The sequence below is a fragment of the Triturus cristatus genome, chromosome 3_1 (genome assembly GCF_964204655.1).
Source record: "Triturus cristatus chromosome 3_1, aTriCri1.1, whole genome shotgun sequence".
NCBI classification, from domain to species: Eukaryota; Metazoa; Chordata; class Amphibia; order Caudata; family Salamandridae; genus Triturus; species Triturus cristatus.
In genome coordinates this window covers 1,157,566,317-1,157,581,741 of record NC_140583.1, presented here as the reverse complement: position 1 = coordinate 1,157,581,741, position 15,425 = coordinate 1,157,566,317, and the positions used below count along the sequence as shown (strand labels likewise).

The window sequence follows — 15,425 nt, the reverse complement described above, 5'->3', positions numbered from 1 at the left end:
GCCCAGTGGAGACGCTTCATAAAAACAAAGGCAACAACACCCGGCCTGACGGCCCCCAGAGCAATGGTAACCGGCAAAGGCCTATGCAGCACAAACATGGACCAGCCTGGAATCTGCTGAGACACAAGGGTAGTAAGTACAGGCACAAAAAAAAAACAGAACAAAAAGGAGTTCCCCAGATTTGAGGTCGACCGCCCTAGCCATTCTTCACACTGGCGCTGGAACCGCTGGCAGTATGGGTAAGGGCGGATCACTAGGTGAGAGACATTGGAGGCTCTGGGGAGTGGGAAGAACAAATCTCGCTGTATGCGAATGATATTCTCCTATTCGCTACCAAGCCCAGGCCGTTAGGCCAACTCCTCACTTGAGAGGAAACTACTGCAAAGTATTGGGTCGTTATGAATATGCTATGTGGGTACACGCAGGCTATACATCCGACTTGAGTGGTGTGGGAATTCTAGTTAAGGTCTTAACTGTGTTGGTATTAGGGCAGACATGGTACGACAAGATGGGCAGATTCGCTGCAACGTGGCAGGGAGTAATGGTGAACTTCTGCTCAGTGTGTCATACTTGTGCCCAAGCCTGAGTCATCGCGGTAGCAGGGAGGAGGTGAGGTCTCTGCCAGTATAAATCGCGACGCATCCGAAAGTCGGGCGCTTCGCGTTCTAGTTGTTCATGTGGTGTTGTCACTTCCGGGTCAGCCCTTCCTCTTCCGGGACGCGCTCTGCAGCGGTAATGCGTCGCGTCTGATTCCTGCCTTCGAGGCGCCGTATTGGCGTGTCGTGTCCGGTCCCTGCCTTCTCCTTCTCAGGACTTTGAGAGTCTCTTTCTGTTGCTGACCTGACGCCGCTGACGGCGGCACGGGAATCGTCAGTGGCGTTCTCCGTCTCTCTCATTCTCTCCAGGAGGAATCTCACCAGTGTGGCGGTAACGCACTAGCATCAGTCAGGTGGTCCTGCTCCACCCTCAAAGCACCTTTGGCAGGCTATGTAGGGGCTCATTTCAGCGGCGCTCAGGCATCTGCATCCTCATTATATGTTCTGAATTAAGCAAAGCACCTCCCCCTCTCTTCGCATATAATGTATGTTGTATTGTCTTGTATGTCGAATTTGGAGACCACTACTGGACTAGTAGTCATTGACACTCCTTTAAGCACTACAAATACGGCTGATTATTGTTGGGTAGCTGCAAACAATATGCACAGTGGAGATTAGAAAGGTTGTGCTAAAAACAACCTACACGATATAGTGTTTTCGTATATTGTATGTTCGTTTGTTATTGGGAGGTTGTGCTATTAACAACCCATGCTATTTTTTGAAGTCACCATACATTACATGTTCGTCATATGTTTGAGAGGGTAAGATGAGCAATTTCTATATTACATAAAATATCTAGCGTGATGTAGAGCGCTTAGATATTTACATTATCTTTCTTATGTTTAGGAACATCACACCTGTTATCCTATTTTATCATTTTGTGGACGCGAGTGGAAGAGGGGAGATGTTCAGGTGGAATATTGGACAAATCATTAGCTCTGTATATTAAAACCTAGCTTCAGTTTTTGCTAAGCTTCTCTATCTGCTAACATAGCTTTCTGTTTGCAGGACTTCTTTTGGATCTCAGTGAAGCTTTCGTGGTGTTGGAGGTGCGCTGGACCTGCCCTGTCTCTCCTTCCCTTGTCTCCCCTCTTCCCCCCATTCACTGGTTCTGCTTTGACTTTGTTGGGCGGGCGAGTGGTGGAGGGAAGTTGGGAATTATCATCTGGCTCCTGCCTCCTGCCCCTGCAGAGACCTCAGGTGAGCCTGACAGAGTGTATGTCCCCCCTGGTAACATAGGTAAACATTACCGGAACTGGGCACTCAAAAGCTTGAATTGCGTGGGGAGTGCTAGTACTGAGAAGAGATTTTAACACAGCTTTGGGCCCAGTAAAAGAATCACATTCACCAAGACGGGGCCAGGAAAGGAACCTCTGCAAGTGTTACTAGAAGCAATGGGGCTGACGGATATATATTGTGAAAACAATCCCACTCAGCGACAATATACATACTATTCTACCTCCCATAGTACTTATGCAAGGTTGGACTACATATTTACACTTCAAACACACATGGCTCTTTTTTGTTCTGTGACCCATTGCACGAGAGGGATCTCAGACCAGTCGCCGGTGGAGGTACAGATACAGGGGCCTAGGCGGGACAACAAGCTTCCCCCTAGATTAGATGCTTGGGAATTTGAAGACAAAAACTTGCAGTAGAAGGTACGGGAGCAGTCGGAGCAATACTTTGTGGAAAATGAAGGATGAGTTACATCTTCAGATATACTGTGGGAGGCAAATAAGACAGTCATACGGGGATAGGTGCAGGGATTGATAGGAGGGAAACGAAAAGAAAGGCAGTTGCAATATGCCGAACTCGAGAAAGAAATTGCAGAGTTAGAAACAAAGGTACTGGCGGAAGGCGAGGAAGTAGCTATGAATGCCCACGGGGTCCAGGTTAAGCAGAAACAACTGAGAGACCTAGCAGAGTAAACTTTATGATATGTGGGATAAGGCCAGTAACATGTTGGCATGGCTTGAACGAAGGGACCAGGGTAGGAATTGGGTGCAGGAAATAAAAGCGCCTGATGGAAGACTCGATAGGACAGGGAGGGAAATTACAGGAGCCTTTGCCGTCTACTATGAACAGCTGTATGCCCCAGTCTCGATACGCACAGCTGAGGACTGTGTAGAACTCCTGCATGATATATCGCTCCCAGAGCTATCCGAGGAGGACAGGCAGATGCTGCAGCAGGACCTATCTGAGGAGGAGATAGTGGGGGCAATCCAGGATCTACAATCGGGTAAAGTCCCGGGTCCGAACGGCCTGCCAATCGAACTCTATAAAGGAGTGGCTAGTATAGTAGCGAAACATATGTTTCACATGTTCCAGGCAGCGAAAGATAAGAGATACCTGCCAGAAGATCAGCCTACAGCTCTAATAATAACTATTGCTAAACAGGGAAAAACCCCAGAGCAATGTGGCTCCGACAGGCCCATATCCCTACTCAACCTGGAGATTAAGGTCCTGGCAAAAGTCCTGGCGTCTCAGCTGTCCACAGTGATATCCTCAGTGGTGCATCCAGGCCAGTAGGGCTTTATACCACAAAGAAGCACTAAACTAAATCTTTTTTTTAACTGTTTTTATTAAACGGTGGCCAGCATTTGATGATATATACATTACACGTAATAAAGTTATCTTTTCGACGCAAGTTACAGTATTAACAAGCTGTATCAGAGAAGCACATGCATTTACTGGTACATCTTGGAAACTAAACTAAATCTTAGGTGCCGTTCTGATTTCGTTAGATGCCTGGATGGCATTCGACAGCATTGAATTGCCGTACCTCTTTGGGGTGCTCGAGAAATTGGGATTTGGGCAAGGGTTTATCAGGTGGGTCAGGTTATTGTATAGAGAACCGAGGCAAGAGTACAGGTAAACGGGGTGGTATCCAGACCATTTACATTGGGAAGGGGGAGAAGACAGGGGTACCCGCTATCCCCGATGCTCTTCGCACTGGCACTGGAACCACTGGCAGCATGGGTAAGGGCGGATCACATGGTGAGAGACATTGGAGGCCCTGGGGAGTGGGAAGAACAAATCTCGCTGTATGTGAATGATATTCTTCTATTCGCTACCAAACCATACAGCACGGTGGCCAGGCTGCGCCACATTTTTTGGCTTTTTGGCAGCTACTCCAGCTACCAAATTAATTGGGATAAGTCCCTACTACTCCCTTGTCGGGAGATAATCCACCGAGACTGGCCAGAGACACGCCCCTGCTATTGTGGATGAGCTTTAAGTAACTGGGCATACAGATCACCAGAGATCCAAATGACGTCCTAAGAGTTAACCTCCTTCCATTGATCGAGAGGCTCGGGACAGATGTGGCACACTGAAGGGGCCTCCCAATATCCTTAATGGGTAGAGCGCCCTCTTTCAAATGATGGCCGTGCCCCGCTTTCTTTATATCCTACAAAACACCCCATGCCGGGTCCCTCCCGACCTCTTTTGGAAGATAGACAGGGAGGTACGGGGGCTCCTCTGGAAAAGGGGCAGCTCTAGAATAGCCCTTTCAAAGCTACAGAGGGGGGTTTATGAAGGGGGACTGGCAGTCCCAAATATTAAGAAGTACTACTGGGCAGCACAGCTGAGCACAGTGAATACGTGGGTGTATGCGGACAGGGAGGAGCCCACATATAGGGTGGACCGACAAGCGATGGGAGGCAGAGGCTATCTGGCAGTACTATACTAAAAAAAGGGAGTGAAACAACTCCCATTACAAACTCAGACAATGGCCAAGGTGTGGCATGAGGTAGATAGATATTCAAAGTGTGCAAATACCCTGACCGAAAGAACACCCCTAGGGGATAGCGATTTGCTAAGGAAAGTGGGTAGATTGGAAGGTTTTCATAAATGGAGGATATTGGGAATAGAATCACTTGGGGATGTGTGTAGGAGCCGAGCACTGATCACATTCCAAGAGCCGCAAGATGAATACACTGAAAGATTTCATTATCTGCTCTTGGAACATGCACTGAGGACACACATCCGAAATTGGGATAGAATACCAGAATACACGCCATTGGAGGATGGACTCTTGCTGGACCCCATGGTGTCCACAGCAGTTCCGTTGACATATAGGAAAATCATTAATAACTTTTCCAGACCCACTGGTCCAATTGCAAGAATAATGGGAATCGGAAGTTGGAATCCTAGAGGATGATAACTGGGCAGAGGCGTTGCAGGGACCGAGGGAGGTGGCCATAAGATCGCGCTTCAGGTTAGTGCAGCTAAGAATATTGCATAGATCCTACCTCTCTAGCTCACTCTTATATAGGCTGGGACGAGGGGAAACAAACAAGTGTAGAAGGGGATGCGGGATGTGGGATCATTTTTCCACATTCTGCGGGAATGCCCAATTATTCGGGGCTACTGGATAGAAGCCACCAAAGCTGTCAGAAGAAGCAGATAGGGCAGACCCGCTGGAGCCAAAATGGTTGATATTATGCATATCGGGGGAGGAGCTGTGGCCCAAATATCAGAAAATGTGGATTATGACGGCGGCAGCAGAGGCCAAAAGAAATGTGGCTAGGGAGTGGGGCACGGCTCTCCCCCAAGGTTGGAGGCATGGGAACAAGATCTAGACTGGTTAAGCCAGGCGGAGAACGTTATCTAGCAGAGTAGGGGCTGCCCAGGGAAATGGATGAAGATTTGGGGTGGGTGGTAAGGCTAAATGGGACACAGTGGGGACTCCCCAGTTTCTTCAGTATGATGCGAGAGATGATGGGGGCTCGACCAGGCAGACTACAAAGGGCGATAGGAGATACCAGCGATCATTTGTTCCTCCATGAACAGGGAGAGGGCAATATAAGGGGGAAGTAAAACCTGCGTTTAACTGATTGAAATGAATGAGTGTATTGTATCTGAGCAAATGTGTGAATAAACAGATGTTTAAAAAAATGAATGCCGGAGGAGCCTAGCGCGCAACCAAGATGGCCGCGTAGGTGCGAGGCTCCCGAGGACCACCACGACCTCCTGAATTAATCCTGGCTATATCCTGTCCTTGTTGAGGGGACTGCATCGGTGAACCCGAGCTGAGGCGCCTTCCGTTTTTCTTTTTCGAATCGGACCCCGGACACCGGTGGGAGCACCGATTGAAGGTTGCGGCCTTCTCCGCGCTGGCCCCCCGGATTGGAGTAGTGGGGCGATCCGGGGACAAAGCGAACAACAGCGGCGGGCAGGGCTGGGCGACTCGCGTATCCCGTGCTTTCACTTTCGCTTTTGCGCTCTCCTTGCCCTCAAGCGAGGTAGGGTTGCGGAGCGGGGTGCGGTGGTGTGGCCTTGTCCAGGTGCCCGGCTGACCCGCCGGCCGTGAGTCGTCCTGCGGCTCAGTGGTCGCCCTCCCCCCCCCCGGAACCCGTGAACTGGTTTATCGGCCCTTTCGAGGAGATTGGCACGACGGTGGGAGAGCAGGCATGTCCACCAAACAAGATGGCGACCGGGCGAAGGTGAAGACGACCCGCCGCGGCCCGGCGCCTCAATCCAACAGCATGGACCGCTACACCCTCCAGAAGGGATCTCCGGAGACATCGCGCACATCCCCGGCGGGCCCGACGGAGGCATCTGCTCAACCGTTGGATCTGACCCTCCGGGACGTCATGGGCGCCATCGCAGAGATGAAGGCCTCGGTGGACCAGCGCTTCGACACCCTAGCACAAAAGATAGACTCGGTCCTGGTGGATGTTAGCCTTGTGAGGGCTGACTTGTCCAAAACCAACGACCGGGTCGATTCCCTGGCCCACACCACAACGAGCCTCACGACGGACGTGGTGGCCCTCCAAAAGGAGGTGCGCCGGCTTGGCCAGGCGAGCGCCCTGATGGACCGGCGACTGGAGGATTCCGAGGGTCGGGCCCGGAGGAATAACGTTCGCATTGTGGGAGTGCCGGAGGGACGAGAGGCGGAGGCGGCAGATCTTTTTGTGGAAGAATTGATCCTTACCCATCTCCAGCCCCGGGGGCTGAGTAAGCTTTTTGCGGTGGAACGTGCTCACCGGGTCCCTGGGGGCAGACCTAAGGCCGGTGCCCCGCCGCGGCCTCTCATTGCCCGGATTTTTAATTTTCGGGACAGAGACGCTATCCTGCAGACCTCCAGGCAACAGGGACCGGTCAAGCTTGATAACATGGATGTGCATTTCTACCCAGACTTTACTCCGGCGGTCCAAAAACTGAGATTGAGTTTTCTCGGAGTTAAACGTCGCCTACGGGACCTGAACCTTAAGTACTCAATGCTTTTTCCAGCTAAGCTAAGGGTGGAGGTGGATGGGCGCACGCACTTTTTTGACCGACCCGAGGCGGCTGGGGACTGGTTGGACACTCTGCCTGGAGATCGGGGCCGAGGGGGTGGGGGGGGTGCGGTTGGCGGGGAGGGCCCGCCGGATCAGAACTGAGGGGTGAAGAATAGGCCTTGCTCTGGACAACATTCCTTTACCATTTACTGATCGTTTATGTTCCCCTCCGATGGAGGTCGTGTGGGGTCTGTTGGGGGCTTCCCTCCTCCTCTGGGGGACTAGTTAGTTTTTCATCTATGGGGCGACAGGCACACTGCACTTTGGGGGGGCTGTCTGGGCTCATGCAGGGGTGCAGGGAGGGGGGAGTTCTGTTGGGATGGGGGGGTGGGGGAGGTGTGTTGTTTGTTTGCACCGCAAGGCAAGCCCTTTACTGTATTGTTGCTCTCGAGATGCTCTGTGGGGGACGACTGATTGCTTCTACGTATGATGGGGGGTAGGGATTTGACTGTGTTGTCATGGAATGTTAACGGCCTGGGGGACAGGATTAAGCGTGGTGTGGTCCTGCAGTACCTGAAACGTATCTCACCAGATGTTATCTTCCTGCAGGAGACACACCTTATAGGTAACTCCTTTCATGCCATGAATCGGCGAGGCTATCGTTTGGTGGCCCACTCGGGCTTCACCTCGGGCTCGCGGGGGGTGGGTATCATGATTAAGAACTCGCTCCCGTTGGAGATTGATGAGGTGCGCCATGATGAGAGGGGACGCTACACTGTTCTGGTGGGTAGAATGGAGGGTAGAGTGTTTGTTTTTATATCAGTGTACGTCCCGCCTGGGTTACAATCTACTACATTTGCGGATTTGGGGCGCCTCCTCCTGGACCTCCCGGGTGGCCTGCTGGTGGTTGGGGGGGACTTTAATGCGGTAGTTTCTGGGTCTATGGATCGCCATCCCCCTAGGGACCTCCCCCGGGCACAGGCCTGGCTGTCCGGCCTTTTAGATACTCTGGGCCTGGTGGATTGCTGGCGACTAAAGCATTCCGCACTGCGGCAATACACCTTCCACTCGGGTGCCCATGGTAGCCTCTCGCGGCTTGATTACATCCTTGTCCCGGCGGCCTATGCTGGGAGGGTGGGAGAGGTGTGCCATCTGGCGCGGGGCATTTCAGATCACTCCCCAGTACTGTTACACTTCGATGTCTTCCCTAGGGGGGAGGGCAGGGTGGCTCCAATCAATGCTTGGTACTTGCGCGACCCCACTATTCGTGCCGACTTGATCAAATCCTTACAGCGATACTTTGATGAGAATGTGGGGTCTGTCCCTTCGGCCATCTCCCTGTGGGAGGCTTTTAAGGTAGTTCTCAGAGGGGAGGCCCTCTCCTTTATCTCCCATGCCCGGAGGCGCGAGCGGGAGGAGGTAACCCGGGTGGAGGCCGAAATTGCGGAACTAGAGGGAGACCTGGGGAGCGGGGTAACAGACGCCAAGTTGCATGTTCTGCACCTCAAGCAGGCGGCCTATAGGGCCCTCGTCACGGAGGCGGCCAGGGGCCTCAGTAGAGAGCAACAGGGGCGACTGTATGATGTGGGTGATAAGGCTGGTAAATTGATTGCGTGGTTGGACAAGAGGGAGAGAGCGAGCCGTGTGGTTCCTTTGATTGAGGGGATGGATGGTGTGCCTGTCACCGAGCCGGAAGCCATTGTCTCCTGCTTCGCGGATTACTTCCGCGAGGTGTACTCCCCGGTTTCTCCCTGCTCGGAGGAAGATTCCCATGCCCTGCTTCGGGACATCGCGCTGCCCTCCCTTACGGTGGAGGACAGGGAGTTGCTGGACGCTCCTCCCACCTCGGACGAAATTGCCCTGGCTATTCGCTCGGTCGCATCCGGCAAGGCCATGGGCCCCAATGGTATCCCCATCGAGCTCTACAAGCTGCGACCGGATGTACTGGCGCCCCACCTGCGCGCCATGTTCCTGGCGGCCCACTCGCAGGGTACCCTCCCGCCGGACCAGCGTCTGGCCACAATCGTGGTGATCCACAAGGAGGGGAGACCCCGTGAGCGGGTTACATCCTATAGGCCTATCTCGCTCTTGAACGCGGAGCCCAAAATCCTCGCCAAGGTACTGGCCAACCGGCTGGTTGGCGTGGTGGGCGATTTGGTCCACCAAGACCAATCTGGCTTTATACCCCATCGCAACACGGCTCTTAATCTGCGACGCTTGCATGGGGTGCTCGCGCGTGTCCCGTTTGTGCGGGAGCCGGCCATCTTGGCGTCCTTAGACGCCACCATGGCGTTTGACACGCTTGAATGGCCATACATCTGGGCGATGCTGGCGAAATTTGGATTTGGACCGGGATTCATTAGCTGGGTCAAATTGTTGTATTCGGGCCCATTGGCGCAGGTGGTGGTGAATGGGCGAGTCTCGGCCCCCTTCGCGCTGGGGCGGGGCACGCGTCAGGGTTGCCCCTTGTCACCGCTCCTGTTTGCATTGGCCTTGGAGCCCTTGGCGGAGTGGCTGCGGTGGCACCCCTCCATCCGTGGTCTCCGCTGGACCCCCGAGCATGAGGACCGCGTGTCCCTCTACGCCGATGATATCCTTTTGTATCTCGCCTCCCCGCGTAACTCGCTGATTGTCCTGGTTGATGTTTTGCGCTCCTTCGGTCGTAACTCAGGCCTTGTCATCAACTGGGCGAAATCCTGCGTGTATGTGCTCTCCGGGGAGGCTCCGGCCCTACCACGGGACTGCCCGATCCAGATTGCCTCCCAGGGGTTCCGGTACCTGGGTATATATATTACTCTAGACCCGGAGGCCCGCTACGAGCGGAACTTGCTACCCCCCCTCCAGCGCTTGCGGGAGGACGTTGCGCGCTGGCGGCGTCTTCCGCTTTCGCCGCTTGGCCGAGCGGCCTTGTTTAAAATGATGTCCTTGCCGCGCTTTCTGTATGCGCTTCAGAACACTATGGACTTGGTTCCGGCGAACTACTTCCGTGAGGTGGAGAGCCTGCAGCGGCGCCTGTTCTGGGACGGGAGGCCGCGTATTGCTCTGGCTAAATTGACGCTCCCGTGGTACGATGGGGGGGTTGCCCTCCCGGACATTAAACGGTATTACTGGGCCTCCCAGCTAGCTGCGATTAATCATGGCCTTTACGGGCCCGCCCTGAACCCGGCATTTGAAATGGACAAGATGCTCCTGCCCGGTGGCGACTACAATCGAGCGCTCTACTCTGGCGCGCCCGACTCCCGTCTGACGGGACCGACGCGTGTCATGGTGCGTGTCTGGCACGCGGCTAATGCAGCGATGGGGTGGAAGGACCGTTTGACCCGGGCGACACCGCTATATGCGTCTGAGAGGTTGGGCTCCCTGTGGACATCGAAGGGCTTCGAGAAGTGGGACACGATCGGAATCAGCACAGTGGGAGACCTCTGGACAAGGGGTGGACTCAAAACTTTTGAGACGCTGCGGACGGAATTTCAGCTGCAAGGCAGTGAGTACTTTCGGTACTTACAAGTCCGCCACACGCTGGGCTCCGTCTTCCCTGATGTCGCGTCCATTCCGGAGTCTTCCCCCCTGGAGGACAGAGTGCTGGATGGCCATGTCCCAGACAGCACGATCTCCCTTATATATAAAAAACTGATCAACGACAGATCGTGCCTGCTGACTAGTCTCCGCGAGGCCTGGGTTGCCGACGGGCTGGAACTGGACGACGAGGACTGGATTTCCGCGGTGGCCTCTCCGAAGGAGGTGGCCATCCCGGCTCGCCTTCGCTTCGTCCAGCTTAAGATCCTCCACCGGGTTTACGTGACGGGGCCAAGGCTTCTACGTATGGGCTTTGTTGGTGACGGATTGTGTAAGCGTGGCTGTGGTGCCTTGGCAACTTTCATGCATATTCTGTGGGAATGCCCACAGGTGGAGCGATTCTGGCGTGGTGTGCATGAGGTCCTGCGTGTGGTGACGCGTGTTGCGCTGTTGCCTGAAGCGAGGAGATGCTTGCTGAATGTATGGGAACCAAATGACTATTCGGTCCCGCAGACGCGGTGGGTGACTCTGGGATACATGATAGCTAAGCGCGACATCGCTCAATTGTGGGGATCCCGGTGGCCCCCAGCGGTGTTGGCCTGGAAAGAACATATGGATTGGTGTATGTTTCGTGAAAAGGTAGTGTATGTGGCGAGGGGTAAGCCTGGGGCGTGGGTGAAAATCTGGGGCCCCTGGAACGCCTATCGCGGGGGTATTTGTGAGCCGCCACTGCTGCCGGCCGCCTCACCAGCTCCGTCCCCCTAGCCGACCCCCTCCCCCAGCCGCGGGCATGTGGTTCCCCTGTCCCTGATCTATTCCCATTCCCCTCTTCAGAGTTTGGCTGCTGGTTGGGATCCCCCACTTAAGGAGCACGTGCCGTCACTTTGGATGGCGGGTTGCCTTGCGGGTGTGGTTTTTTGTGTTGTTCTGTTTTGAAAAAAGGAAACCGTATTGTGGGCTTGGAGTTATGTGGCCTGCGCTATTGATATCTCCTGATTTATCGATCTGCACCGCCAAGAGACTCTTACTGTAGGTATGTCATATGCTTCTGCCACTCTAGCGGCCGGCCGGATGGTTGTAGGCCCATACTTGTAACCTTTTTTAATATGTAATAAACAGTTTCCAATAAAAAAAAAAAAAAAAAAAATGAATGCCACTACATGTGGCAAACTGAACTGCTGCCACGAAATACCTACACAGTGAGTGAGCAGAAGATAGCTTTTCTATGCAACACCAAAACATTAAACATTTTCAGTGAACAATTTTTGCAATGTACATGGTTTTAACAGAATAAACACTTGTTGCCCCCAGGTCTCTAAACTGTTAATGTGCTCTGCATAGATGTTCTTCCTTTGACTAAGAATGGTCTTTTTACTCAGAGACACAAAGGCAGACATTCATACCTGCTTATCACTGCCGGTGTTGCCGAATGTTTGCCTGATCCCAGTCTGCAAGATGTTTGAGATCCCTTCCATGCTGAAACGCTAAAGATAGAGACATAAAAGATGCGTTAGTCTGTCTTCAGGCAGCAAAGTAATACAAAATCCTGCACTGTTTCTGCAGTACTTTAAGTGTTTGATCTTCAAAGTTAATTTGCACAAATAATGCCGAAAAGTACAATAATAACACATTTTCATCAATATAAAGTCGAAGAGAAACACATCGGACCTCACCTGTAAAGGGTTAGTTACTACATTCATCATAGTTGGTTCACAATCAGAATTTAACGCATTGAAATACACTAAGAGTAGGGAGGGTTCATAATGGTATTATACACAAATAAAAAGACACCTAGGTTAGGCAGCTTCTGAGTCTACCCTTTCAGCTGAAGTGACCACCCGGCTCATCCTAACACACCACTATGTAGCCTTCTCTCTCACTAACCGTAAACGGGAAACAGTGTTTACAACGCTGTCTCCCCAAAGCGGTACCTTTACAATGCAGTTGTTACCACACGTACCATTAATTCGCAAGTCGTTTCAACGACTTGCTGTAAGCGGCGCGTTGGTGTTGGATTTACATTCCAACACTTTCCCTGCTGTTGCACAAACTGGAGTAGGAAAAGTAAATAATACTATTCATAAGTCCAGCGCGCACCCTACAGCAAGTCGTTGTAACGACTTGCATGTAATGGTACATGTGGTAACAATGTAGGCGTTGTAATGACCGCGTTGTAAAGGCATGCGATGTATTCGCATGCGTTGTAAAGAGACATATTCACTGTAAACTGGCACATATCCACCTACCACCTTCAAGCACCTCCCCTCTCTGCACCCAGTGGCAACACCACGCCTCAACAATATCAGCTCCTTTCTATAGCATGAGACAAATCCATTTCATTCAAGTTCATTACATAAAGTCCTTGCTGAAGTAGCCCACATTTGAGCCAAGTAGTGACAGGCAAACTGCTGAGCAGTTCATCAACATCTATGTAACATTCTTAACACCCACAACCTATTGGATCACATCCAAGTTCACTTTGTGGGCATTACTGACCATTATGGAGGACTTGAGACGACAAGCTGATATGCGTGGAGTAGCTGTTCTACTTGTCCTGCTCCTTAACTACATTTGTTACCATAACACGTGCGATACTTTTTACAATAACTCAGAGTCTGTCATAGGTAAGGCCATGACTGTGTATACTACGTCACTACTACCTTTCCAATTGATACCAACTAATGCTTAACCCTATTTAAAGTTCCAGATGGCTCCAAGCTGTGACCCTCCGCCTCAAAGCACATCCGAGAAACTGGCACCTTATATCAGTTTCTTCAGGCACTCCCACTACATCTATACAAATAATGCACAAATGGTCATTAAAATTAGCAGCATCCTGTTGCTGACACTACCTTCAGTAACCAATATCCACTCGAAGTCAATGACGGACGTCCTAGATCACATCAGGCTCAACCTGAAGAAACCATGGACTAACATATAATTTCACCTTAAGACAGCTTCATACTCAAGTCGTTTCTCTTCCACCGCAAAACACCTAGATAATCAGTCCTCTCCTGACAACTCTCTGAAAGTTCTGGCAACAACTAACCTGGCCCTATCCAGATTTCAGCATTCCAAAGCACAAGAGATGACATCCGAGAGCCCTTTACTTCTTGCACTTGCATTAAATACTTAGCATGGTGCATCCCAATCAACGTATTCTGTATCAGACAGGCCAGAACTCTTGCAAAGCTTGACATTCAATATCTTAACCGCGTGCTCCCTTCAGCATTCACAGGCCTGCTCGGCCCACTTTCTTTTTGAAAGACTCCAAACTCTAGAACACTATCATAAGAAACAGTGACTTTCATGATGATCTAAATTCTTAATGTGCAAAAGCCTTCAGTTCATAAAATTAGTGGCATTGTGACTGCCAAACTGAGTCAGTCATGTTTATTGTGCAGTTAATATAATCCTTTACAGCTAAGACATGTAAAGTTGTAAACTGAGTTCCACTGTACTGCATGAAAGACACATTGCGAGCTGGAAACATCTTACAGAATCGCAAAATGCCTTTGCCACCCATATCGACTGACCCATGAAAGGTGGCTTGCAGTGGGCATTCCTCCCACCCCCATTTGCAAGTCGCTAGCCAGTGTATCCAAGTTTTGCACCTGCAGTTTTGGTCCCAAAACATTTGTTAGTTTTCGTCAAGGCTTCACAAAGTGCAAGCTGTCTCTTGTGATTGATGGCTGCTGGCACTGAGGGAAGCATGAAGCGGTTCATGGAAACTGCATTTTAAAAAGCAGCCAATGTCCTTTTCAGGGGGCAGAGACGGCTTTAAAACATGTTGAAATTGAGAGAATGTTAATGTGGGGTTGGAAGCTTGCCGTCCTTCTCGGGCCTTAATGCCTGCACTTGCAATCATTCGCAGGCGTTTGCAAAGGAGTTCCTGCCTCCATATTAGAGCCAGAGGTTTTTGCAAATTCCTGAGAAATTGCGCCGTGACTGAGTAGTACATCAGTGGCAACACTAAACCAGGTTTCGATTGTAAACCAGTCAACTAAACATACTGGCTGGATTTTGACTTGGCCTTAGTATACAGGCCACTGAAACATGGACTCCCCTCCCTCCCCCCGCCCTCACTCCATCAAATTAGAATACCAAGTGAAATACACAAGACTTTACCTACAACAATCAAAAAGCTCCGATTTGCCAATAAAGCTGTCCTTTCTCAGAATGATTATTCATACATTTTAGTTTAATCAATGTCACATTATCACCTCGTTTTAAAAAGAAGGCGTCCTCTGGGATATGTTTATCATTATTCACACCTGATCTCAGGTGACCAACCCAACTACATACACACCACAACCATTCAAAAAGGTCACCCCCAACCTGGTGGCTACAGAATATTGGCACAAAAACTCATTAGAGATAATAATATTTGCAATTTCCTGAAACAGTTTATTATAAATTTTTCAAAAAAAGGGGAAGACTTTTTTTTCCCAATTAAAAACCTTTATATAAAAGGATGATCGTGAAAATTGTATTACAATATTAAAAACAATTTTTAAACAAAAAGCACGAGAGTTAAAACATTAATGGCCACAACCCGGGGTTTCAATCATATACAAACGCCCTGATATCTTGTGGGCCATCAACATCTAGGACGATGTCCGTACAGCTGGGTTTATGGCCACAACAAAAAAGGGGCGTCGCCGCGTTTCGAAGGCTTTATCTCATTCCACCTTCTTTCTCATGACTGGAACATTATAACCTCCAATGGGTAAATGATATGTCACTCTATTGCACAAAAATTTATAGTCATTGGGCGCTTTCATCCATTTATACAAGTCGATGGTTTTCGTTTCGTTGAAATCTCATAAGTAAGGATGGAACTTGTTGTTGTGAGATGACCCCGATTATAGCTTTAGGGTTCCATCGGTCATACCCTGTATATTCAGGCCTCTTGTACAAAATCAATAACGTCTCCCAGCCTTTGCTATTTATGTTAACGTCGGGAAATACTTTTCTTTTAGCAAATCTGTTCCTTATTGCAACGTCTTCAGAACTTTTTTATATTAGAGCAAATTCAATTTTAGCTCTCTCTTAGATTGAGAACCGGCGGTTCCTCGATCCACAC

The 15,425-nt window shown here is 50.7% G+C and overlaps 1 protein-coding gene across 4 annotated transcripts in view; it reads right to left on the bottom strand.

Annotated features, from left to right (window-relative positions):
* Nucleotides 1–15,425, bottom strand: part of FEZ1 (fasciculation and elongation protein zeta 1) — a 493,775-nt gene that overhangs the window by 133,287 nt on the left and 345,063 nt on the right. For all 4 annotated transcript variants that reach the window (XM_085646026.1, XM_085646027.1, XM_085646028.1 and 1 more), the window contains one exon: nucleotides 11,743–11,823. In XM_085646026.1, the coding sequence (XP_085502152.1) occupies nucleotides 11,743–11,823 (81 nt within the window). The remainder of the gene's footprint in view (nucleotides 1–11,742; nucleotides 11,824–15,425) is intronic.